Raw genomic sequence first — 26996 nt, 5'->3', positions numbered from 1 at the left:
AAGCAGAATGATTCAGTATTTTTATAGATTATACTCCATTTAAAGCTATTATGAAACAATGGCTGTATTTCCCTGGGTTGTACAACATATTCTTGTTGCTTATTTTATACATAGTAGTTTCTCTTAATCCCCTACCCTTTCTTGCCCTTTCCCCCTCCACCTGGCATTTCTTTCTTTCTTCCTTCCTTCCTTTTTTTTTTTTTTTTTTTTGGTGGAAGTATTGGGGATTGAACCCAGGACTTAGTGCTTGCTAACTGTGCGCTCTACCACTGAGCCGTTACCCTCCCTGCCTGGCCTTTCTTAATGCAGAGGAGAGGCAGTAGGATGAGAGGGATCTTCCAGGGATTGGGGACAAAGCAGGAAGGGCCAAATCCCAGTTCCATCATTTATGGTTACTAGCTTTGCGACTGTTAGCAACTCTCTGAAACGCTTCAAGCCTCAGTTTCCTCATCTGTATGGTCTGAAAAACAATTCTTATGTCTGATCATTGTTGTGCAAATTAAAGACACAACCATATAAAGCACACAACAGTACTAAGTGTTAAATATAAACTTGCCATCTCTTCCTCTTTTCCTGTTTGAACACCCCAGAGGGAGAGCCGGGTTCCTGGGACATTGACTCCTGGGAACTCGTCTTCACAGGCAGCCACAGGCAACAGACCCAAAAGCTGGGTGGCATCACACAGTCCACCTGTTACCAACCAGTAGGTCCTGAGTTCTATCCAACCCTTGGAATGCTTTGTGTGATTGAAATGTTGTAGAAAAACGTGTTATAGCTCAGTGGAAAAGCTCGGTGTTACAGTTCAGTTGTGACAGCAACTTGCATCCGGGTGAGAGACCAAGCAGCCTCCCGAGAGTTGGAGAACTCAGGTTTCTTACGCCACAGGGCCTACAGAAGTTAAGTTAACACTCCAAGCTCTGGACTCCATCTGTAGGTTTACACAGGCTTTTATAGGCTGCCAGTTTACACTTTGCAACATTGTATGCAAATAAGGTATAACAAAAGTTGACTAATTAGGAACAAGCTTTGTAGAAATGGACCAATCAAGAGGGAGAGAAATAACCAATCAGGAGTGAGCTCCATGCAAATAAAGTACTACAAATGGACCAATCAGAAGTTAGGGAAATGGACCAATCAGGAGTGAAGGAAATAACCAATCAGGAGTGAGCTCAGGGAACCAATAAAATTTTAGGGGTAAGTTCCACTTTCCTAGAAATAAGCCGTTTCAGAGGCAAAAAGTGAGATAGAGCCTCTGGGCCAGGAAACCGGATGGTGCTGGCAGGAGAATAGTGGCCCTGCCGGCCTTTTTTGTGGGGCTTCCCACCTCATATCCAATGTTATTTTGGGGGTTTTGTAGGGTATGGTTCATTTTATGAGGGGAGGGGGTAAATTTACTTATTTTATTATCATTATTATTTTTTATTTAACGGAGGTACTGGGGATCAAGCCCATGACCCGGTGTATGCTAAGCACTGAGCTATACCCTCCCCACTTTTACACAGTGTTAGAATAAAACAAAAATTTAATTAGGAGATATTACATAAATGTCTGCCTTTCCATCTTCTCTTGAAATTTTGGCCAAGCTGGCCACTCCAGGTTCACGTTCTGATGCAGCCTGAGCCTTCGGCCCAGCTGGAGCTGTGTGGGCAGAGGCTGCCTTCAGTAGATCTACCCTCAGGGACTCTGTTTACCTTGGTCCCCACCTCTCCCTGTTGTTTCCTGCCAGCATGCTTTTCTCATCTCTGTTACCTAGCAGGCCCCTCTAGGCATTGCAGTCTGTGGCCTTGGCTCCAGTCTCTCTCCAATCATTCATTCAAAAAGTACTCAGTGATCAGGGGCTGGGGGGAGGAGGAAATAGGGAGTTAGTGTTTGAGGGGGACAGTTTTGGTTGGGGAAGATGAAAAAGTTCTGGAGATGGATGGTTGTGACAGTTGTACAGTAACACAGATCCACACACTTAAAAAGGGTTAAAATGGAGCAAATGTGTCCCCATTAAGTCCATGTCTCTTAAACTAAAAAAAAAAGAAAAGGTGAAAATTGTAAGTTTTATGGTATGTCTATTTTATCACCACAAATTTCATATCAATAGAATTTAATATTTTTTAAAAAGTGTGCAACAAGTATTAACATCTAGCAAGCCCCAGGCACTCTGCTGGGTGCTAAGTAAGACAGATGTGGTCACCACTGTAGCCTGTGAGACAGACACTAAACAGTAATTTCTTCATTATTACTCTTGGACAAGGGCTTCCAAGGGGGAAGCAGCACAGGGTCCGGGGAGATCTTCTCATAAAGGGACCTGAGCAACCTTCTCCGACTATGAGGCGGGGTCGTTCAGAGGATGAGGATGGCAGAGCAACAAGATACAAACAGGGTTAGGTGTGCTGGCATCTCCCCTCCCTCCCCTCTGGACCACCCACCTCCAGGCTTCTTTCAGATGAGAAATCAACTTCAGTCTCATTTCAGCCTCTGTTATGCTGAATTTTCTTTCACTTGTATCAAAGCCCGGTGCTTACTAATACATGCTTCCCGTGGAAGACTTTCTCGCCCTCCCAGTGGAAACAAGGTTCCCCGTGGTAAGCTGTCCCATCACTGTGTGCTTCACTCTTTGTAGCAACTGTCCGGTTGTAATGGAATTATTCAATGTTTAGTGTTGGTGTCACAGGCTAGAGCGGTGATCATATTTAACTTACTTAACGTCACATCCCCGGCTCCCAGCAGAGTTCCTTGGGCTGCTAGACACTGAGCTTTTGTTGAACATAAGAATGAGTGGAGAGAACTGGGCCAAATCAGGGCTTATAATCTTAAAAGCCTACAGAAGCCTGCTAGGTCATGTAAATGAGAAAAGTAGGCAGGCTGTAAACAGGAAGGATGTCTGCATTCCTGCCCAAAGGAGAACACACACACTCTCCCTTGAAGGACACGCCTTACGCTTCCAGTTCTCTCCCTTAACCCAGACTGAGTCGTTTGGCCATGTCCAGCTGCAAGGGAGGCTGGGAAGTATAACTGAAATTGGGGTAGCCATGAACTCAGCTAAAAACTGAGGGTTCTATTACAAAGGAAGAAGGAGAAAACAGACTTGGGGGACAGCTAAAGGGCTGTGCAGAGAGACAGCTAAGATCTGAAGACTGAGTACACTTCTAGATTAGTGATTCTCAAAGTGTGGCCCACGGGGGTCCCTGAGACCCTTATAGGGGGTTTGCCAGGGCCAGCCATTTTCATATAAAGTAATAAGGCATTATTTGCCTTTGTCACTATGTTGACATTGCAGTGATGTTGCAAAAGCCATCTGGGTTAGACTGCTGCCTTAGCACAAATTAAGGCAGTGGAACCAAACCGTGCTAGAGATGTCATACTCTCACTGCCAGGCACTTGCAATAAAAAAAGAAAAAAAAAGTAATGCCAGTTTCACTTAAGAATGCCCTTGATGAAGCAGTAACTATTAATTTTATTAGCTCTCAATCCTTGAGTACATTGTGTTATGAAATGAGAAGCAGCATAAAGCACTTAGGCTGCAAATAAAGCACAGTGGTTGTCTCAGTAGAAACCCTTGTATGAATGGCTGGAGTTGCAAGCTGAACTCGCCACTGTTTTTTGTGGTAAGGAAAGGCCATGATGACATGTGCATGTTGAACCGGTCACTCAGGCAGAAGGGAGAGGCCAGGAGACCAGTGAGTCCAGGCAGAGAATGATGATGGTACCCTCGATGGGAGTGGTGGGTGGCAGTGGGACAGAGTGACTTGGACAGACTTCAGAGCTACTTAAAGGGTAACATCCACGGGAATTGGTAAATAAATACTTGGAGGCGGGGAGGTTGTGTGAGGAAGGAGTCAAAGATTACACCCAGTTTCTTGGGCTTGAGCAGCTTGGTGGATGGTGAACCCTTCACTGAGTCGGGAAACTTGAACAAGAAGTCTGGGAGGGCAGCAGTACGCAGACCATAAGTTTGGTTTGGGGTGAGTTGAGTTTGCCATGTCTGGTGAGCATCCAAATGGAGAGGCCAATGGAGAGACAGAGACCACATCTGGAGCTCAGGAGAGATCCGGGCTGGAGAGAAATGGTAAAGGCTGGCCACAGACAAAGGCCCAGAGGAAAAGAGCCTGGCCCACAGTCACTCTGGGTGTCTCAGATGCCTGCTGTCAGTCCACGGGGCCAATGACAATGCTTCAGGTGCCAGGAGCCCCAGAAGCACCCACTGAACTCCTCAGGGCCCTGGAGCCAGGGGCTGTGTGGCGGTTGCCACCACTGCGGTCACATGCCCACCGTCTGCCTCCCACCTCTTTCCCTGAAGCCCAGGCCAGCTTGTGGTATCACGGATGCAATCTTTCTCTCGCCACCCAACAAAAAAGCACAGTGATGCCTTTTCTTGGCACCCCAAGAGAAGCATGGTGGCACTCTGGCCTCTGGCCAGGTTCTGCTCAATTTTTTCCCTTGACTTTGCCATTTTCACTTTGACATCTTCCCTGAGAGGCAGGGGGTGGGGATCCTAGTCCTAGATGGTGACGCTGGGGGTTGGCCCAGGCCCAGGGCGTGGAGGAGCCTCACTACCAGGTTTCCTGTCTCTCGGTTTAAGCCTGTCTCTCGGTTTAAGCACATCTCTGCAGAAGTAACAGGTGCCCTCCCCAGTGGGCTCCTGCTCCCAGCCCTCGCATCAACACACCTGTGCGAGAAGCAGAGGGGAAGAGAGACACAGGCCCAGAGGTAAGAGGGACAGATTGCTCCGTTCCTTCCAGCGGATCAGGGAGGGGGAGGGGACCGTGGCAGCAGATGTGCTGCAGTGTGCTAGATTCCTGGGTCTCTGCCCACAGCTCTGACCACCTTCTCTTGCATTTTGTGAGCAGTGATTTCCCCACTGGAAGCTTCCAGAGGCTGGGAACTAGGCCACACTTCTCCCCTCGTCCCCACTGTGCACAGCTCAGTGCCCAGAGCGGAACGGGCTCCCCAGAGGCTTGGCAGAAGGTTGACTTGGACTCCGAGGGACGGGTGCTCAGGAGCCCCGGGCTGAGAAAGGCCATGAATCATGGGGAGTGGAGATGAAGACAGAGAGGGGGAAGAAGAGAAAGAAAAGAGGGAAGAAGGAGTGGGGAAGACATAAAAAGAATAAACAAATATTAAGGAGGGAGGAGTCCTAAACAAAAGACAGGAAAAGAGAAAACAAAGTAAAAGCAAGAAAAAGGGTGGAGTCTGTTCTAGAGACAATTCTCCCCTAAATCAATCTTCCCAATGACACGGTCAAAAACACCAGAACTCGTACTTGCAGCGTCTCAAAAGCCAAATGTTGGATGTCGCCGCCTTTCACTTGCTCCTTATGCGTGTTTTTATGTTTTTTGTCTACTTTTGCGGATTTTTAGGACTTGTGAACAACAGGTCTAAAGACACTTCCACTTCAGTTAGCTTTAAAATGATGAATGAAATGGGAAAGCTAACATTCCCAGAAAGGGTTGAAACAGCTTTTACGGATGACCCGCTGTGAAAGTGATAGATAGCCATATTTTTAGGTCATACGTCATTAGAAAAATGGGTTCTGAGGAATTGGCTTTAAGTGTCTCAGCTGCTCTGGAAGGGGAACCTAGTGGCGTTAGAAAAGGATTTGCAGGCCCTCCCTGGGCTTGGTGGGTTTGGGGGTGGACGCAGGAGGGGAGATGCCCTGCAAATGGGATGCCCTGACCGACGCCAGCCTCTCTGCCCTCAGTCTTGTCCCCTGTCCTGAGACCTCCCTGGCCTCAGCCCTGTTCCCTGGGCGTCCTCTGCCTCCTCTTCATAAGTGGATCCTGGGCCAGGGCCTCATCGTACAGTCAAGGCCCTCAAAATAGGAGAGGCCGCGTCCTCACTAATTCGAAGATTTCGCTCTGGGTGGGAAAGCTCTTCCTGAAAGCCCTGCTCTTGCGGGGCAAACTTTCTGGGGTGCGAGGCTGAGAGTAGAGCCTGATGGGGGAGTCTCCGCACCTCACTTCTGACAATGTCTTGCTCTGTGTGGAGTCTGGGCTCGTACAAAATGGCCGCCCTCTTCACCTCAGATGACAGGCTTCCTAGGGGACCAGGTCAGAGGGAACTCGAGATGCCTCCATCCTTCAGTGTGGGGCCACTTGGGTAGAGGAGGTCCACCCGAGATACCAGCTGGCTCTGGGCAGACGCCCCGCAGCGCCTGGGCCCTGATCCTGGCCCTAGTGGTGAGGTGGCAACCAAGGAGCTGGGTAGACCAAGGGCCTGGCACGTTTTAGGCACTTGGTACATGTTTGTTGAATGAATATCTTTGATGAAGGTGGGTGCGGAGAGGGGCAGGCGGGGGCCTGGATTCGTCAGCTCTGAGGTTGAGGTCTGTTCTACATCTTTCGGGGGATCGTGGAAGAGGGAGGGCTCCGGTCCCCCAGTGTGGGTGGCTGAGGCAAAGGAGAGGATGGTGGAGGTTGCAGCCACTGAACCACAAGGGTCCCTTCCAGGGACCACGTCTCGAGGAAGTTCATGTGAGGCGGGTGAGCAGCAGAGGGGGCGCGTGCGGTGGGGGCGCATCCCGCCGCTGGGCTGGAGGGGCTGATGGGGGGCCGTGGGGAGAAGATAAAAGCGCCTGCGGGACCACAGACTGTCACTGTGGTGGGCTGTGCCCTCTTCCTCACCTCCCCCCACCGCCTGCCGCTTAGCCCAGCTGGGCGGGGGGCAGCTCACGCCCTCCGAGGGTGTGCAGTGCTGGGTCAATGCTCTGGTCTTTCCTCACCCCACGGCTCCGCTCCTGCGTGTGTCTTGCCTCTTAGAACGTGCTCATCTCTCTCCCTCTGCCCCGACCTTGTTTTGCACCGTCCTGGGCTTGGTGTGTGCCTGTACATCGCGTGAAGTGTCTCTGCTGCTTTAATGAGCTGCTCTGGGTCTCTCCGGGCCTTCCTCTTTCCCTCCCACACTCTCGTCGCCCTCCCTTGGGGCTTCTGTGTGTTCCTCTGAATCTAGCCTTTTCCTTTTGTCCACCCTGCAACCATCTCCCTGGCATCCGCCCCTGGGCTCCAGGCTGTGCCCTGCAGGCTCCCTTTGCGTGGAAGCTCATAGAAGCCTCCATCTCTGCCAGAGGCCTTGAATGCCGGTTTCCAGGCCAGAAGGGACTAGAGCTCAGTGGCAGCCGGAGAGGGGAGGGAAGCAAGAGGAGAAGAGGCAAGGGGCACCTCCAGGGAGACCAGGAGTGCCGGGATTGCTTCCTGAGGCTCAGCGGAAGAGAGACACAGACGCAGGGAGGGGAAAGTGGAGGCATCCACTTGGGGAGGCACAGAAACAGGAGTGCACAGATGTAAGCAGAGCAACAGGGAGATGGAGGGAGGGAGGAGAGGGGACCCAGGGCCTCGGGGACCAGAGGGCCTCCCAGCCTCTCTCGGGGGACTGTGGTGTACAGGATGCTACTGTACTGGGGCAGAGCACCTCTGGGGAGGCTGAGGATGTGGGAATCAAAGGCCAGCTCTCTGGGGCGGCAGCGGAAGCCCCAGGCACTAAAGCAAACAGCAGCTGGAAACCCATAGCCTCTTCCTCCCAGCCTAGCGCTGGCGTGGGTTGGGGCAGGGCAGGGAGCTGGTAGCAGGGGCGGGTGACCCAGCATCACAGAGTGGGGAAGAAAAGGTGGCCACCACTTGGGGAGGGACAAGAATGACCCCTAGCCTTGCTCGGCCATTGGAGCTGACTTGGGACCCCAGGGAAGAGCTATCCCACCTGGAGAGTCCTCCAGCCTCTGCTCACCGAGGCCTCGGTGAATGTAGGATGGGGGCACAGAGGGAAGCATTCCCAGTGTGAGAGTGCCCTGCCCGCCCCTAAGTGCCTCCGTGGCCCGCGCTGACTTGTAAACAACTTCACCTGTGATGAAACCTCCTTCCTGCCCTCTTCTCCTCCTAATTCACTGGTTTAAAAAAATTCTGTCAAGCCCCTACCCTGCGTTAGGCCCTGAGTCATTCCTCTTTCATGCAGAGCGAGTGACCGGAGGGGGCTTTTTTTTTTTTAATTTCCCTCAAACATCATTAGAAGGACCAAGCCCCCAGCACCCATCAGAGTCCTGAAGGGGCAGGGCCGACACGGTGACTCTGTTGTTGTTGTATGTTGTTGTTGTTGTTGTTTAGGGGGGAGATAATTAGGTTTATTATTTTTATTGATTTAAATGGAGGTACTGGGGATTGAACCCAGGACCTGGTGCATTCTTAAGCATGCACTCTACCACTTGAGCTATACCCTCCCCCAACACAGTGATTCTGGAACCCAGCAAGGGTTTGAGCTTCAGGTAGGGAGCCACCTGACATGAGTTGTAGTCCACGGTGGAGGCGGGGAGCAGCGGCAGGGGTGGGGGGTGTATACAGCCAATGCCAGAAAATATGCCCAGAGCTGGAAGAGGATAAGGAAGAATTCCCTAACCTCTCTCACCGACCCGGCCCTCCCACCTCTTCTGGGTGTTTCTCAGTGGCTGACCCCAACCAGGCGCTGGAGGGTGAGGGGGCCTGGGCAATGCAGTGTGTAGGGGTCAGCCTCCTCCTTGCGGGCAGCCGGACAGAGAGGACGGAGAATGCCTGCGGGTGGGGTTAGGGGAGGTGGTGAGCACGGACTGGGATGACTTGGCTTCGTGCAGGCCGGTGTTCATTGGGTCCCAACACATAACTGACCCATTTTAGTAACAGAATTAATATATCTGAGTACAGAAAAAAGTCGTCAGTGAGTTTCCCTCTTCCATTCAATTCAATTTGGTTTAAGTTAACCAAACACATCCTGAGACCCTTCTCTGTGCTCCAGCTGGTGCCACAGCTGGCACTGATGGCTGGACCATCATCTCCAAGAGCTGGTGAAGGAGAGGTGGGAACCCAAATCACTGCAACGTAAGGTAGCGGGTGGGCGCGCCCAAGACGGTGTCCACTGCTGGAGGCTGTGGGAGGCCACAGTGCGATCACTGCTAAGGAGGTCTCCCGGAGAGAGAAAGACCAGGCTTGGGGGTGCAGAAAAGAAGTCTGAATGCACAGGCTCTGGGCCAGGTCTGTGCCGACACTGCCTCCAAGGCCGGTGCCTCTCTGAGGTCTGCGAACAGTCTGGGCCTGGAGGTCAAAGACACTTGAGCCTGCCTCTGTTTGTCTGGTGGCCTTCCTTTAGTCTCTCCTCCCTCCGTGTCATCTGGTCCTGTTATCAGGTCAAGTTTCGTAAAGCTCTACAAAGACCACGTCACATCTCTGCTCAAAACACCAGCAGTGTTTGGGGAGGGTAGAGCTCTGTGGTAGAGCGTGTGCTGAGTATGCAGGAGGTCCTGGGTTCAATCCCTAGTACCTCCTTTAAATAAATAAACCTAATTACTCCCCCCCACAAGCCCCCCCCCACCAAAACCCAGCAGAGGCTCAGTCTCCCTCAGAGCCAAGCCCAAACTCTCCTCTCTTGCTCTGTCAAGATTCAAGGTCAGTCTCCACGTGCCTCCCCCGACCCCTGTCATCCCCAACAACTTCCCTCCCCAGCCCTGCCACTTTGCATCTCACAGTGGGGCGCCCCTAGCTTTCCTTTCCAGCTGGCTCATTGAGCCTGCATCTGACACCCAGAGGTTTTGAAAACGCAGATGGTTGGACCCACCCCATTCCTGATTCAGCAGGTCTGGGGTGGGCCCGAGGATTTGCCTTTCTCACAAGTTCTCCAGTGACGTCTGCTGCTGACCTGGGACCACACGCTGAGAGTCACAGCTCCAGCCTAACGCTGCCCATTCCTCCAGATCCAATCAGAGTGGCCCCCTCCCCCACAGCCTCATCCACCTTCCAAGATTTGGGGGCCAAGCTCTGCAACAGCGTCTTTCTGCTCTTCCCACTCAGAGTCCTTATAGGGTCGGTCTGACAGTGAGCAGGGCATCACTCCCGCCTCTTTCTCTGTTTCCCCTCACACCAAATCAGGCCCCACGTCCTGGGGATTTTTACCTCAGTGCTGTCCCTCAAGTCAGCCTCTTTGAGTCCCATCCCCATCGTGTCACCCAGATTCTCGCAATCCTGCCCCCTGTGCTTGGCCTCCTCCAGCTCATCATTCACTCAGCAGCGAGAGAATCCACCTTGCAAATCTACTCCTGTCCTTCTCTCCGTAAAATCTTCTACTGGCTCCCTAGTGCTCAGGGTCAAGGCTCAGCCTCCCAGCATGGCATTCAAGGGCCTTCATGACCTGGCTTGGCTCCCTGGTCCCAGTCCCCACTCATTTTCCACTTTGTCCGAGAATCTTTTTCTGATTCCACCAGGCAAAGAATGCACCCTTGGCCGGGGCACCGCAGGTTTGGGGAGTACTGGTGGGTGTCTGTTTAGAGGGCTGCACATCTAGGCCCCAGCCTGGCTGTCTGGGTCTCTTCGGGGCCACAGGCCCAGTGAATGCCTGTTAATTGATGATTTGTGTCTCCCCTAGGCCCTGCCCTGTCTGCTGGGGAAGGTGCAGGTCCCTGCCTGCCTCAGCAAGGCCACAATGGACCTGGGAACCTCTCTTAGGCACCTGTTCCTGGTGCTACAACTGGGTGAGTGCTCAGACTTGGGGCCTGAGTGCCAGGTGGCCTGGGAGGAGGGGCTGAGTGGAAAATGCAAAGTGGGGGTGGGGTGGAGGCAGGACAGCCACACCTGGAGGCCTGACCCTGTCTTTTTCCACCTAGCGATGCTCCCAGCCAGCACTCAGGGGAGAACAGTGGTGCTGGGTAAGGCAGGAGACCTAGTGGAACTGCCCTGCCAAGCTCCTGAGAAGAACTCGCTCTTCAGCTGGAAAAAGTCTCAGATCACGATTCTGGGGACAAGGGGCATGGGCCCCTTCTCGCTCAGAGGTAAGTTGGCTCTGCTCCCTGCTCCCCGCTCAGGGAGGACAGCACTGGAAAGTGAACACCCCTGGTGTCAGAGCCCAGCACCTCGTAGTCTCTGGGATCCCGGAGGGTTCTGACTGGCAGAGACTCAGGGCCCTCTCCAAGTCCAGAGTTTCCCTCTGCCAACTGCTGGTGGACCGGGAAATGGTATTTGGTGGTCTATTATAATTTCAATATCTTAATATTCATGGACTTGTTTCAATGGATATTAGGAAAGTAATTATCATAGAAACTTCATGATTTCATGATTAGTGTTGCTACAGGCCCCTGGTAATACTCTTTTGACTTCCATTAAAAGCTACGGAATGATTTTTTCCCTAGCTTTTTTAAAGTGAAAAGCATTAAGATCTCAATACATCTTAGGAACATGCTTTGCAATAAAGGAGATTATGTTTTCACGTAAGATTTACCCTCATGCTTGCCTTTAAATACCTCTTCTTTCTTCTGTGTGTGGCCTCTAAAATTCAACACATTTTTGAATAGGAGCGTCATATGAGTCAAAAGTAGAAAAATGCCAGGGGGGCAGAGTATAGCTCAGGTGGTAGAGCACATGCTTAGCATTCACAAGGTCCTAGGTTCAACCCGCAGTACCCCCTCTAAAAATAAAGAAAGAAATAAACCCGATTACCTCCCCCTGACAGAAAAAAAAAAAAAAAAAGCCAATTAAAAAAAAAGTCACCAGCATGAAATGTATTTTTGTAAATATAGATTTTATTTTATAAGCTTATTAGATATATCATTGTTTGCATTTCACCACTTATTTTTAATTAATTAATTAATTATTTAATAGAGGTACTAGGAATTGAACCCAGGACCTTGTGTATGCTAAGCATGCACTCTACCACTGAGCTATACCCTCCCACCCCCATTGCTTATTTTTAATATTATATTTTTTAATTATGAAAGAGTCAAACATATATAAAAGTAGATTATATAATGAACCCCTCCATGTATCCCACTCAGCTTGAACAGTGATCAATTTGTGGACAATTTAGTTTCACATCTATCTCTGACCCTCCAACCACCATATTATTGTATAGCAGATACCAAACTTGTCTCATTTAATCTGTAAATATTTCAGAATGTGTCTCTAAAATGTAGTGACTCTTTAAAAAAATGTATCCACAGTATCATTATCACCTCTTAAAAGTTAAAAATAATTTCTTAATGACAATAAACATCCAGTGTTCAAATTTTCCCAATGGCCTCATAATACTATTTTTAAATTTAGTCTATTGGAATCAAAATCCAGATAAAAATTCATGCATGGTATTTGCTTGATATGCCCCTTAAATTTTCTTGAATTTATACATTTATTCTCCTTTTTTCCCCCCTTCTTGCAACGGATTGTTGAGGAAACCAGGCAATTGTTCTGTTAAGCTTTGTATGTTGTCAGTAGGAGCTGCTGTACTCCTGTGGTGTCATTTAGCATTTCCTCTGTCCCTTGAATCTGCTATAGATTGGTGGTTAGATCTAGAGGCTTGTTCAAGTTCATATTCAATTTTTGACAAGGTGGTGTTTTGTGCTACCAGTTTCATTACATCAGGAGCCATGTAATATCAATCACTCTTTTAGTGCTATTAAGATTAATCAGTGGTTCAAGTTGAGTTAAGTGATAATTATAGTAACATTATTTTTGTTTGTTTTTCGGTGAGGAGGTAATTAGATTTATTTATTTATTTTTGGAGGAGGTACTGGGGATTGAATCTAAGACTTCCTGCATGCTAAGTGTGCAACATACCACTTGAGCTACATACCCTCCTCACAATAACATTATTTTTAGTTTTATTTTTCAACAGTTGCTGCTGTTCCTATCAAGTGATACTGGCTTTCAGCTTATTACAGCGATATAAAATTTCCTTTTAAAATAAGTTAATTTTTTAAAAAGTGAATCCACTTATAGATGTTATGTAAATAGGACAGGTACATTTGGTCAAAATCATGTATGAGGGGAGGGAATAATTGACGTGTGGGAAATACAGCTCCAGTCTAAGACTCTGATTTTACTAGTGAGGAAGCTGGGGCCCAGGGAGAGGAAGTTTTTGCCCTGAGCTTTTGTGCCCAGTTAGAGGCAGAGGTGTGGCTAGATCTTAGCTGTGGCTTTGGTCTTCCGACTTCCAGCCTAGGCTCTCCTGTGGAGTCATCTTCAGTGCAGCGGAAGCTGAACTGGCCACGGTGCATGGGAAGCCATCTCTGATGAAAATGCATCTCCCCTTCCTGCCTCCATTGGGGGGATAAAATCTCCTCCTTTTCTGGCAGGAGGTTCTTGCTGGGCTCCTGGAGTCATGATTCAGATGCCCATGCTCACCCTTCAGGTCTGGACATGAAGAAAAAGGGGGAGATTGGGCTGGATCTTTATTGAATCAAAGCCACTTCCTAAAATTAACAAAACCCCCAATTCCTGATCTCTTTCTGATAAAAACACAAAGCAGAAACCAGCATATTAACCAGGCTGACTGCCCTTTACCTGCCTGCGTCTTCCCCTCCTTCAGACAGCTGCTTCAAGAGGCCCCTGATCAAACTAATTTGCGTCCGCCCCTGGGGTGGGCTCAGGGTGCCCATTACATAATGTATACCCTTGGGCAGAGCTCAGGACAATAATCTCTCAAAGCTTTTTTTTTTTTTTGTCCTAGAATTTTATTCTGCTAAATTGCTTGAAATAAGTGGACTTTCAGCTGGGATTTTATTTTATTTTTTATTAACTTAAAAGTTAAATTAATTTGCAAAAGTAATACAGGTCCATGGTAAAAATTTTAAACGGTGCTAACGACATACAGTGACAATAAATCTCCCTCCTACTCCTCAAGTTTGTTCTTATAAGGACACTAATCCCTTCACCGTCATGCCTCATCTAAATGTAATTACCTCCCAAAGGCTCCCTCTCCAAATATAATTGCATTGACTGTTAGGGCTTCAACATATGAGTTTGGAGGGGGACACAGTTCAGTCCATAGTAACATACTTTTCCCTATTCCTCTCACTAAACACAGCTGAAAACCCTGCACATTGCATGCAGAACTCACTTAAGAAGATTCTGAAAGGTGTTAAGGAGAGGGAAGTCTGGTAGGGACCTCAGGGCCTGAGGAATAGCACAGTGGTGAGTTTTCTTTTTGTCTCAAATGCCCCAGTCTTGGGGCTGAAGAAGCTGGCAACCTGGAAGCTCCAGTGGGCACATGGGCACAGACAAAAATAACTTTCAAAAAAGCCTGCTCTCTTTAGCCAAAGGACTGGGAAAAGGAGCAACCCAGTGAGAAAAACTTCAAGACAATCACAAGTCTACTCCAGCCAAACAGGGAGGAGAAACTGTGGCCCCTCCTCCTCCCATGGGAGCAAAGACTGAATAGTAGCCTAAACTTCCACCCTCCTGAGGCTGTAATGAGGCACCCAACGCCCCCACTGAGATGGGATCAGAGGACGCAAGGTTGAGAGCAGGGCCATTCATCCTCACCAGCCAGTGACAAGGCTCCTCAACCCCTGCAATGTCAGTGGAGACCACAGGAGGGAACTGGCCTGCCGCCCCCATCATGCAGTCAGGAGGCAGCCCTCCTTGCTGGGGTGGTGTCAGAGGGTCTAGCGAAGAGTTAGGACTTTCACCATCACCCAGTGATAACCAGGCCACCTCCACCTCAGGGTCCATGGAGACCATGTGGGGAGCTGGAACTTCCACCTCTGAGTTATAAGGAGCATCCCCTTCTAGCACAATGGAGGATGAGAGGGGAACCCAGATTTATTCCTCTTCCCTTGTCAGAGTGGTGTCCAAGAAAGCCAGTTAAAATAGAAGGTTTAAATAAGATCCAGAATCTCATAACACTCAAATGTTCAGATTCCCACTGAAAATCACCTGTGATATTAAGAACCAGAAACATCTCAAACTGGATGAAAAAAAGAATCAACAGATGCCGCACTGAGATGAAAAAGAGGTTAGAATTATCTGACAAAGATTTCAAAGCAGCCATGATTTAAAAAAAAAAAATCCTTCAGCAAGCAATTATAAACATGCTTGAAACAAATGAAAAACAGAAAGACTCAGCAAAAAATAAATAGAGGATATAATTGAAAAAATGGAAATTTTAGAACTGAAAAATATTTATGTAGAAAATCTTAAGGAATCTACTTTTAAAAATTTCTTAGAACTAATAAGTGAGTTCAGTAAGGTTACAGAATATAAGATAAACATACAAAAATCTAATGTAATTCTATCTACTAGCAATGAACATGTATACACAGAAATTTAAAATACAATGCCATTTACAATTGCTCAAAAATACTTAAGTAAATATTATAAATATGCACAAGATTTGTGTTCTTAAAACTACACAGTGTTGATGAAAGAAATCAGAGATCTAAATAAATGGAGAGACATGCTATGTTCATAAATTGGAAGACTCAACACAGTCAAATACCAATTCTTCCCAATTGATATACTGGTTGAACACAATTCCTATCAAAATTCTATCAAGATAAACAAACAAAACAATTCCAGCAAGATTTTTTTGAAGATACAGATAAGGTTTTTCTAAAATTTATATTGAAAGCAAAACGAACTCAAAGAGCTAAAACAATTTTGAAAAAGAAGAATAAAGTAGGAGAAATCAGTCTATCTGCTTTCAAGACTTATTATACAGATAGAGTAATCAAGACTGTCATATTGGCAGAGGGAAAGACACATAGATCAGTGGAGCAAAATAGAAAACCCAGAAATAGATCCTCAGAAATATGCCTAACTGATTCTTTTTTACAAGGGTGCAAAAGCAATTTAATGGGGGAAAGACAGCATTTTCAATAAATGGTACTGGAGTAATTGGACATCCATAGGTAAAAAACAAAATCAACAACAACAAACCTTTGACCTAAGTCTCAAACCTTACTTTATTTTACTTTTTATTTTTGGTGCTGGGAAGTAATTAGGTTTATTTAATTTTGGAGGAGGTACTGGAGATTGAACCCAGGACCTTATATATGCTAAGCATGTGCTCTACCACTTGAGCTATACCCTCCCCGGAACTTATTTTAAAATTAACTTGAAATGGACTATAAACTTAAATGTAAAGTGTAAAATTACAACACAGAGGAGAAAATCTTCAGGATCTAGACTAAGCAAAGAGTTCTTAGACTTGACACCAAAACCATGATCCATAAAAGAGAAAATGGACAAGTTGGTCTTGATCAAAATTGAAAACTTTGCTCTGTAAGAGACTTTATTAAGAAGAGGAAAAGACAATTTATAAAATGTGAGAAAATATATTCATACTACATATCCTATAAAGGACTAGTATCCAGAGTATGTAAACAACTCTCAAAACTCAATACCCCAAAACCAAACAATCCAATTAGGAAATAGACAGAAGACGTGAACAGACATTTTACCAAAGAGGACATAGAGATGGCAAATAAGCACATGAAAATGTGTTCAACATCATTAGTTGTCAGGGAAATGCAAATTAAAACCACAACAAGGTATCGCCACACACATATCAGGATGGCCAAAATAAAAAACAGGGACAACATCAAATGCTGGTGAGGATGCAGAGAACCTGGTTCACTCTTACATTGTTGGCGGGAGTGTGAAATGGTACAGCTGGTATGGAAAACGGTTTTGGCAATTTCTTTAAAAAACTAAACATGCAACAACCGAGCAATTGCATTCCTAGACCTTTATCCCAGGGAAGTAAAGATGTACGATCACACAGAAATCTGTATACAACTGTTGATAGCAGCTTCATTCATAATAGCCAACAACTGGAACAACCCAGATGCCCTTTAATGGGCGAATGGTTATATCCATACCATGCACTATTTTTCAGCAGTAAAAGGAACGAACTATAGATTCAGACAACAACCTGGATGAATCTCCAGAGAATTATGCTGTGTGGGAAAAAAAAAAAAGCTAATCCCCAAAAGTAATATACAGTGTAATTCCATTTATATAACATTCTTAAAATGACAAATTACAGAAATGGAGAACAGATTAGTGATTGATTACCAGGGGTCAAGGAAGGAGGAGTCTGTGAAGGAGGAAGGGGGTTTGGCTAGAAAAGAGCAACATCCTTATGGTGCTGGAAATGTTCTGTGTTTTGATTTGTATCAATGACAATATCCTGGCCGTGATATTGAGCTATATAGGGTTTTTTTTTTTTTCTAATTTTCTGGGGGAGAGGTAATTAGGTTTATTTATTTATTTATTTTTAATAGAGATACTGGGGATTGAACCCAGGACCTCGTGCGTGGTAGGCACACAGTCTATCACTGAGCTCTACCCTCCCCCTGCTATATAGTTTTGTAAGCTATTACCTTTGGGGTGACCTGGGTCAAGGATGCTCGAGATCTCTCTGCATTATTTCTTACAATTGCATGGGAATCTACAGTTATCTCAAGATAAAAAGTTTAATTTAAAAAATCACTAGGGTGAAAAGACGAGCTTTCATAATTTCAGAACACAACAAACAAAAAGAAGGAAGAAGTTCCGCATTTGTACGTTTAGAAGGATGACAAGCACATTTTGTCAAGTGGAAAGCAAGCTATGCATGTGATACAGTCCCATGTTAATTTAAAAATTCAGTGCCTGTGAGTATATGTCTTCATGGACAAAGAAAAAAACATGGAGGAATCCACATCAAATTGTTCCCAGTAGTGTCAGGAGGGTGGGCCAAGGGAGCAGGGTAGTGTTGAGTCTGTATGATTTTTGTAGTTCAAATAACTAACCTAAAAAGTAATGATTATCTAACACAACTTTATGTATTTTTCAAATTATTTATTAAAAAATTTTTTTTGAACAGGGGCTTTTATCGATTTAGGTTTTTTGTTGGGGGATAGGTAACGAGGTTAATTTATTCATTTATTTTTAGAGGAGGTACTGGGAATTAAACCCAGGACCTTGTGCATGCTAAGCATGCGCTCCACCACTTGAACTATACCCTCCCACCCTTAACACAACTTTGAAAATGTATACTCATGAATGTTTTCCCTTTCATGAAAAATTATTTCTAAATATCATTTTTAGTGCTAACCTAATAGTCCATCAAGTCAATATACTGTGATATATAGCCATCGTCCTTTTGTGTAATGTTGTCCTCTGTTAACAACACTAATTATTTTTGTACCTCCATTTGGGCTTGCATTTTAAAACTATTGTTTTAAGGATAAAGTTCTAGAAATGGAATTAAGGATATGCACTTTTAAGAATAGTTGGTGTATATGGCAAGATCTCTTCCAGGAAGGTTCCACCCACTTACAGTAAATCTAGATAATAGCGTCCCCATGTGCCTCTCCCCCCAGCATCCTTTGGCACTGAGCAGTATTATCTAAAACTTTTTTTTTTTTTTGCTAATTTGATGGTTGAAAAATATATCACAGTTGTTTTAATTTGCATTTCTATGATCTCCTGTGAGACTGGAACAATGTCCTCCTTTCTAAAAATTCTTACCTCTTTTGTGTCAATGTTTTTGTTCTGTTCCTGTGATATGATTTTCCTCCAGAACAGCCCCTCTTCCCAACTTCCTGATCTTCCTGACTCCTCCAATTTCTGAACCCCAGAGTCAGGTATTTTTCTCTACTTCAGTCCCTGGTTTCCCATCAGTCACTGACTATGGCCACTCCTTCCCATGGAATTGTTCCTCTGTTTCATCTCCTCTGTTCTCGTGGAAATACCGCCATCACGAGCCAAGGCCACATAGCCCTCACCTGGATTACAGTGGAAGCTTCCTGACCATTCCCTCTGCTAGTCTCTGCTACCTTGATTCCCTTACACCTACTACAGCCCTGGCTTCCAAAGTGATGCTTTGCACCTGTCACTCCTTCGCCCATTAGATTAAGCCTGGAAGCCTCTGCCAGACTGTCACCCCCTCAGCATCTCTTCCTGCAGCTCCGCTGCCGGAAACCTCCACACCCGGATGTTTTCCTCCCTGCCTTGAGGTGGTTGCCAGTACTACTTTCCTGGAGCTTTTCCTCCTTCCTAGATGTCCTTGCTGCTCCCCTTGCCTCTAGTCTGCTGCCTGTACTCCTTTTAGGGCTTAGTTCAATACTGGTCTCTCCCACGAAATGATCCCAGACTCACCCATACTCTTAGACCTTTCACAGAGTACCGTCACTTTTACAAAGTGTGGAACGGTCTGCACAAGGGGATCATGATGAGCCCAGAAGACGTTTTAAAAGGGAAGCAAGGAGGAAAAGTTATTTTAGGGAAAGGGTGATATGTCTCATTTTGAACCAACTGAGTTTGGAGTGATGGCAGGACATTCAGAAGAAGTTGTCTCTTGGGCCACTGGAATGTGGGCCCAGAGTGAAGGAGAGAGGCTGGGGCGGGGATTCACCTGCGGAGCTGACAGAGGATGCTGTGGAATTTAGAATGTCTACAGAGATGGGGAAGAGGATCCAGAACAGAGTCCAAGGTGGCATCTAACGGAGATAGCAGAACAGGAGTGCCAGATGAAGACAAGGGAAGGGTGCTCAGATATGCAGGAGAGAACCCAAGGAGGCAAGAAGAAGGCAGAACCAGAGGAGGCTCTCCCTCAAGAAGCATGGTAGATTGTGAAAGGACTGTAGTAGGACTTCAGAAAAACTGGGGAGCTAGCCAGTGCGTAGACCCAGGGGAGAGAGCAGGTAGGGTAGGGACTCCTGTAGGACAGATGGAAGGGGAGGTGGGCGAGGGCTGGAGGGAAAGCTGGGGTTGGGTGTGAGCCCAGGGCTGCGGGTTATCTGGAAAGGTCTCCTGGAGAGGATGAGCCTAAGCAGTGGGAAGGGGCTGGGAGGTCTGGAGGAGGGGAGAAGGGAGGATGAAGGCTGATAACTCCTCTCCGCATCAAGGCCAAAATAGGGAGAGCACCAATGACCTCTCGGGGGGGTAGAGGCGGTGCCCAGGGGGTTGAGGTGGGGGGCTTTCTCTCAGCCGCCTTCACCCCATCCCTCCAAACATGCATTCCAAGGAAAAGGCCATGTGTTGGCTACGTGAACTCAGCTTCTAAAGCCCTCCTCTCCAGGAATCCTGGAGCTGCTGCTGTACCCAGAAAATTTCAGCTAAAGAGAAGAGCTTCTTCTTGGTGATGGTTGTTAGTTTTAAGGAGGACACTGGAGGAGGCCACATGTCCGTGCCTGAGGAACTTTCTGGAGACAGTACTATACAGTGTACCCAACAGGCCTGAATTTTGATCCTGGTTCCACCACTTACTGGAGTCAAAATCCAAAAAGTAGAAAAGGGCAAGTGAAAAGCCCCTCCCACAGCCATCTCAGGATGTTCATTTCCTCTCTTCAGGGACTGCCAAGGTGACCATCGTCTTACGTTAACCTCTAGAAATACTTGTTTATAGACATGGCAGGATGGATAGGTAGATAGATGACAAATAACCTTCTTCCTCCTTTTAAAACAATGGTAGATATTGCTTTATTCAGTTAGTGATGTTTCTTGGATATTATTCCATCTCAGTATATAAAGACCCTCCTCTACTGATCGCATCGCTCTGAATGGCTGACCTCTGATCTATTTAACCTCTCCCTTCGTGGTGGACATTTAGTTCTGTATGTGCCTCTATAATTCTGGTAGACATTCCAAATTACCTTCCAAAGAAATTGTACTGGTTTATGCTTCTTTCGATAATACGTAAGCAAGAGTTTGGGCGACGACTTAATTCTCTGAGCCTCAGTTTCCTTATCTGCAAGATAAACAAAACAGCACATGTTGCTTTTTAAAAAATTATTATTATTTAAAAAAAATTTTTGTTGACGTACAGTTGACTTGCAATGTCATATTCGTTTCCTGTGCACAGCATGGTGATTCGATTGTTTGAGATGATACATATAAAGTATTTGGCACGTAGGAGTTGGTGCTCCCTAAATGAGGATATTATTTTATTTGGGATTAGTGAGATATTGTCCTGGCCAGGTAAATGAATGTGCTGGGACCTCCTCGCCAGTCTGGGGTTCTCAGATTAGGACGAGGGGCAGATTCTGCCAGAAATTAGCAACTCAGATCAGAAGAGTCGTGGGCACTGCCCTGGCCAGTGGTGCTGGGTCTCCAGGGTACCGCAACCTCCTCCATATGGTGTCCTCTCCCAGGTGCCTCCAAGCTGAGTGCTCGCGTAGAATCAAAAAAAAACCTGTGGGACCAAGGATCCTTTCCTCTGATCATCAAGGATCTTGAAGTAACAGACTCTGGGACTTACATCTGTGAAGTGGGGGGCAAGACGACAGAGGTGGAGTTGCTGGTGTTCAGACGTGAGTGGGGCAGGCCTGGGACAAGGACACCTCCAGCCAGTCTCTCTTCTACCTTGACTCCCAGCCCTATACCCAAACCAGGGCCTGAGCCGGTGGCACCTTAACGTCCAGAGACTGATCAGACAGGCTACCATGTCTCCTCAAATGCTTCTCAGGCCTTGGGTCGGCAGAGGGAGACAAAGAGACCTGGGGTGAGGGATGGAGTGGGGAGGAAGGCAGGAGACAGAGAAAGAGGTAAGAGAGACAGGGAAGAGGGGAGTGGAGGGAGAGGGAAACCCTGCCTTGGATGGGGGCGGGCAGAAGGGACAGAAGGGAGATGCTGGGACGGAGTAATGGAGAGACACTTTGGGTTTCCTGGCTTCTTCTCTTCTCCTGGGGGTAGCGTGTGTGTGACACAGGCGGCCTGCTCCCTCCACAGTGACTGCCAGCTCCGACACCCGCGTGCTGCTGGGGCAGAGCCTGACCCTGACCTTGGAGAGTCCCTCCGGTAGTAACCCTTCAGTGCAATGGAAGGGTCCGGGGAACAGAAGCAGGAAGGAGGGCAAGAGCCTGTCACTGCCCCGGCTGGGGTTGCAGGACAGCGGCACCTGGACGTGCACCGTCTCCCAGGACCAGCAGACACTGGTGTTCACCAGGAACATCCTGGTGCTGGGTGAGAGGCGCTCCCCTTCCCTGCAGGCTCCCCCCTGCCTTGGTGGCTGACAGACCCTCCCTCGGCTCTCACTGCTCTGGCTCTCACTGCTCTGTTCCTGGGTAGGGGGTAGGGGACAGAGGGAGGCCAGTGCCAGGGCCCCCTAGAGCGGAAGTCTGTCCTGAGGGGTATGCTGGGTCCTCTCTTCCTCATGGAGCTGATTTACACTCACCTTTCAGGGTAGTGGACCCTGAGGAAGGAAGGGACAGAGGCGGTAAGGATGTCAGGGGCTCCGAGATCCCCAGAGGAGTCCCCAGAGGACGAAAGTCAAGCGCATCTATCTTCTTTGTTGCCTCAGCTCCCTGCCCCCCAACCAAGTTGGCAATCCACTAACTCAGGGACACTAATGGCAGCAAGCCAGCTCTGATGAAATTTGATGTCGCATCTTCAGAATCCTGAGCTAGGTGCTGTGAGGGAAACCCAGGGCCCAGAAGGCAGGCTCTGCCCAGATCCTGTCCTCTGGGTGCTTCCGTGACACATAGTACGGTAGTGCAGTGGGGAAGTGCGTGGACTCTGGTTAAAATCCTGGCTCTGACTTAACCATGTGGCCTGGGGCGAGTTGCTGAACCCCTCTGGGCTTTGGTTTCCGCACCTGGAAAGCAGGGATGGTGGAGCCTACTTTGTCATGTTATGGGGAGAAGTAAACTATGGAAGGCACGTGGTCAGCCCGATTCAAGTATCTGCTCTTATCTTGTGAGGCTGATAAATTATGTATCCAAGTGGCGCAGGCCCAGTGCCCTCTGTGCTCCAGGATCCAGAAGACAGAGAGGCCCCTTTGGCTGGGCTGTTCCAGGAGGGCTTCTAGGAGGAGGAGGCACTGCCACGGGACCCCCTGGGATGGGGAGATGAGAGAGGAGATAGAGAGGCAGAGGGGCATTTAAGGGCCTGAATGGTAGCCTCGGTGTTTGGACTCACCCGGTCCCCTTCCATCTCTGGGCTGCCCCCACTGCGTGCCTGCCCTGCCCTGTATGGACCCAGGTTCTCTCCCCTCCCCGCTCCAGCCTTCCAGAAGGTCTCTAGCACAGTCTATGCGAAAGAGAGGGAGCAGGCGGTGTTTTCCTTCCCACTCACCTTTGAAGACGAAAGCCTGAGCGGGGAGCTGACGTGGTGGCCGGCGAAGAGGGCTTCCTCCTCCGAGTCCTGGATCACATTCTCCTTGAAGAACATGAAGGTGTCTGTGGAAACGGTTCGCAAGGACCTCAAGCTCCAGATGAGGGAGAAGCTCCCGCTCCACCTCACTCTGCCCCAGGCTTTGCCGCAGTGCGCAGGTTCTGGAAAACTGACCCTGGTTCTCACCCAGGGGAACAGGAAGTTGCATCAGGAAGTGAACCTCGTGGTGATGAGAGGTGAGGAACAAGGCTGAGATGGGAGGGCGGGACAGGCCCCGACAGGGACGCCTAAGCCCTGCCTGCCTGATGGAGCTGAGCAAGGGCCCTCTGGTTTGGGGGCTGGTTTTGAACTGAGGCTGGAATCCTCTGTCCTTCCCTGACATCCAAGAGCCAGCCTAGAGTGGGCGCCACTGGAATTCCCAAGGGCAAGTGCTGAGAACCAGGTTCTAGTTCCGTGTCTATCCAGCCCTCTCTGACCCCAACTCAGCCCCTCCCCTCTGTGGGTTTTCTTTCTCCTAAAGAGGATAACGAAATCTGCTCTTTGTATGACACTGCTGATGCTAAGGTCAGGAGCTACACGGAGGCCTGCACATCCTTATCTCCTTCGTCATCATAATAACCTCTCAGATAATAACGGCTAAGACTGGATGCTTAGTACATGCCAGGCCCCACTCAAGAGCTTTATATATATTTGTCCTTTTAAATTATCGTCTGGGGCTCAGGTTGGTAAGTAACTTGCTCAGGGACACACAGATAGTAAGCAATGGGGCTGGGATTCAAATCCAACACTGCTGAACCTCAAAAGCCGCATCCCCTCTCTTAAAACTGCATGAAAATGTGCTCTGAGAGGCTGAAAGAGGGGTGCTGGCGTAAAGCATCATTTTGATTGTTCTGCGGAATCCCCTTAGAGCACGGAGGTGCCGGGAACCCAGAGGCCCAGGCTCCCAGCCTCAGGCTCTTGTCTCTCTGCAGTGAATAAGTCCCAGAACAATTTGACCTGTGAGGTGCTGGGACCCAAGTCCCCCGAGCTGACACTGAGCTTGAAGCTGGAGAACCAGAGCGCGAAGGTTACAAATCAGCAGAAGCTGGTGACAGTGCTGGACCCTGAGGCAGGGATGTGGCATTGTCGACTGAGTGACAAGGACAAAGTCCTGCTGGAATCCAAGGTCGAGGGTGAGTGAGGGTCCAGGTTCCATGTCCGAACCCTGAGCTCCTGCCTCCAGGGCTGCAGGACCCTCCCAGGGCTGGGACCACCCAGCCACCCAGTTCCTCTGAGATGAGTGGGTTATAGGCAGGTGCCTGGACACAGGAGTCCAGGTGAGGGGAGGTGGGGTGTGGTCCTGGGCTCTTGCAGTCCTGTAAGTTCCCACCTCCCTAAGCTCTACAACCCAGGAACGGGGCCCACCTGGCCAAGAGCCCTCCTCCCTCGCTCCTCTTCAAACCCAGACACACACAGATCCCCGCCCCCCCCCCACATACACAGACACGCATGCGCATAGCACACCGCCTGGACTGCAGCTTCTGGCTCCCTAGAGTGCCCTGTAGTCCCAAACCTTGAAACCGCTTCCCCAGCCTTTCCCTTCAAGCTCTGGTGGAGGGCCCTGAGCATCCTGCCCATTCTTCCAGCCCAAGGGTCAGACTCAAGTGCAGCTGGGCAGCAAAGCCTTCCTCGGGCCCTCCACAGTGCCCTGTGCCCTGCCGGAGGGCAGCGAGCTCACACACCTCTCTCTCTTGCAGTTTTGCCTCCCGTGCTCACCCAGGCCTGGCCAAAGCTCCTGGCCTTCGTGCTGGGTGGCATCACAGGCCTCCTGCTTCTCACGGGGTTCTGCGTCCTCTGTGTTAAGTGCTGGCACCGCAGGGTGAGTGAGCCTCCTCAGACCCCCCTCGCATCCCACGGCGAGCTCGAGCCCTGGAGGCCTGTCCAGCAGCAAGGGTACCCTGGATCTGTGACCTGCTTCTGCTCCGGCTCCCGCTGCCCACCGCCGAGCTCCCCCACTGCAGGCTGGGCCCTGTCCCAGGTCCCATGCGGAGGGAAAGACAGGAAGGAGCAGAGGGAATTCTGGGACAGATGGCCACAGTCACTGCCTCTCCCCTCCCAACCCTCCCCACTCCGCCCTCCAAGGGGCAGCTCCCTTTCGGAGGCCTGGGACCCTCATGACCCCTCTCCTTCTCCCTGGACAGCGCCAAGCAGAGCGGATGTCTCAGATCAAGAGACTCCTCAGTGAGAAGAAGACCTGCCAGTGTCGCCAGTAAGGAACTGGGGGGCAGAGAGGAAAGGGAGGGGCAAGGTGGGGGGAGGGGAGGAGATGGGGGCTACAGGGAGGTGAAGAGAGCTGAGAAGGGGGCAGGGGTGGCCCAGGAGGTAGGAAACAGGTAGAGGTGGGGGACAGAGGTGAGGGCCAGCAGGCCTGGATATGTCTGGATATGGTACCCTGGCTGTGGCACTGGAGGCCATCCCTGCACTGGAAGAGAAAGTTGGGGTCTGGGAGCCATGGAGGCCCCAGGCAACAAGGAGCTGGGGAGGAACAGATTTGTTCCTCTTTTTCTTTGCCCCTCCAGCCGGCTCCAGAAGACCTATAATCTCACTTGAGGCCCCGGCCAGGAGGAGGTCCCACCTGCAGCATCCCCAGCTGTCTTCCCCTGCCTTCCTGGGCCTGCAGACCAGATGAATGTAATCCACTGAGTGCCTCTGGCCACCCCCTGCCCTCCTCATCCATTGTGGGCCTTGGTTCTCCTCTTCCAGAGGCTTGCTGGCACCCTCTCTTCCCCATCTCCTTTTCACTCAAACTCTGGCCCTTCATTGATTTCTTCTCGACTCTCTCCCTCACTGCTCACCTGGATCCCAGAGGAGCATGTAGGACCAGCCCTGCCTGGCCTGGAGGGGGAGGCTGGGTGTCTGAAGCACGAAGCACAGGCCTGTCATTGTACGGGAGGAGACCCTGGGACCAGAGGGGGCAAGGACTAGCCCCAGATCACACAACCGGTCAAGGAGAGTTCAGGATCCAAAGGCTTCTGACTGCCAGCCTGCTCTGCTCCATTCTACCTGTCTCCCCCTGCGTTGGCAGAAACAGATTCACATCCTGACCTGACACAGACAGGCGCCCAGGCACGCTTGTGCACACACACAATTCTGTATCACCCAAGCAGCACGGCTCGGTTTATAAACCAGTTTCACATCCTTTGTCTATTTGAACCTCATGAACATCCTACAAGGCTGGTGGTGACAGGATTGAGATTAGCATCTCCAGCTGATAGACTGGAAATGGAACTCAGAGAGTCAGATGATGGCCCTGGTTCACACAGCCAGTAAGTGGACTAGCCAGGACTCCAGCCCTCTAGTTCCACTGCTGTCTCTTGAACACGGGGACAAATACCACATAGATCTCTGCAGCTGGCTAGTCACAGATGCCCAGCATGTACTTGGATTCACAGGAGCCCTCCAGCACAGGGAGGTTGCCTCAGAGAGTTCAGGAACCTGCGGGAGGGCCTCCCTGCCTCACCTGCTGGCAGCCTCCCTGTTCCCAGGGCACAAAACCGGCAGTTCTCCTAATTAGGACACAGGCTGCGAGCACAGGGCCTGTGGGGGAGAGTGTCCAGCGACCCACTACTCACCTTGTGGAGAACCTTCTGGAAGGTGAGCTTTGCCAGAGAGAAGGAGTGGGGAGCTGGCCAAAGACTGAACCCTCTGAGGGGACCTCCTGTGAAGGCTGACAGCCCTGGGCCTTGGTCCCCCTGCCCTGCACCCTCCTTCATCCCTCTCCCAAACCACTCAGGACACAAGAAAATTGGGGTTCCAAGTTTTCTTCTTCCTCCTCTCCTTGATCCATTTCTCTCAGGACCCCCAGCCTCTTCTGTCTCTCTCTCCCTTCCCTTCCTCACTGCCTCCTGCAGTCCCTACCTCCTTTTCCTTTTCCCTTCTTTTCCAGCTTGCCTCTTCCAGGAAGAACACCCAGTTGCCGCCAGGGCTCCCCATGGCTTGCTCTGTATTCCTGCCCACTCCCCACCCCTGCCTTCCTGTGCTGAGAGAAAAATACAACATACTTACAGTAAAGAAGATGCTGTTCTGTGTGTGTGTGTGTGTGTGTGTGTGTGTGTGTGTGTGTGTGTGTGTGAAAGAGAGAAAGGGAGAGAGAGAGAGACAGACTCTTCTCTGGGGACCTGGAAGCTTCTGATCTTTGGGATCAGATCC

At 49.2% G+C, this 26996-nt stretch overlaps 1 protein-coding gene across 1 annotated transcript; it reads left to right on the top strand.

Moving 5' to 3' along the window:
* Window positions 1-4537: 4537 nt before the first annotated feature.
* CD4 (CD4 molecule) lies at window positions 4538-26861 on the top strand. Its single transcript, XM_032473444.1, has 10 exons — window positions 4538-4698; window positions 10363-10468; window positions 10601-10765; window positions 20849-21007; window positions 21426-21659; window positions 22700-23044; window positions 23780-23980; window positions 24545-24666; window positions 24989-25056; window positions 25367-26861. Exons 2-10 carry the CDS (start codon window positions 10420-10422, stop codon window positions 25395-25397), a joined length of 1374 nt encoding a protein of 457 aa, XP_032329335.1. The 5' UTR covers window positions 4538-4698; window positions 10363-10419; the 3' UTR covers window positions 25398-26861.
* Window positions 26862-26996: the final 135 nt, after the last annotated feature.

Source organism: Camelus ferus, chromosome 34, assembly GCF_009834535.1.
Source record: "Camelus ferus isolate YT-003-E chromosome 34, BCGSAC_Cfer_1.0, whole genome shotgun sequence".
In the NCBI taxonomy this organism is placed as follows: domain Eukaryota; kingdom Metazoa; phylum Chordata; class Mammalia; order Artiodactyla; family Camelidae; genus Camelus; species Camelus ferus.
Note: the sequence above shows the minus strand (reverse complement) of the source record. Positions and strands in the feature narration are given on the sequence as shown.

Excerpts from the sequence above, each read along its gene's own strand:
- CD4 (XM_032473444.1), top strand. The coding sequence starts at position 10,420 with ATGGACCTGGGAACCTCTCTTAGGCACCTGTTCCTGGTGCTACAACTG. Across the intron at positions 21,660-22,699 it reads CAGGAACATCCTGGTGCTGG|CCTTCCAGAAGGTCTCTAGC; the intron begins GTGAGAGGCGCT and ends TCCCCGCTCCAG. Across the intron at positions 23,045-23,779 it reads GAACCTCGTGGTGATGAGAG|TGAATAAGTCCCAGAACAAT; the intron begins GTGAGGAACAAG and ends GTCTCTCTGCAG.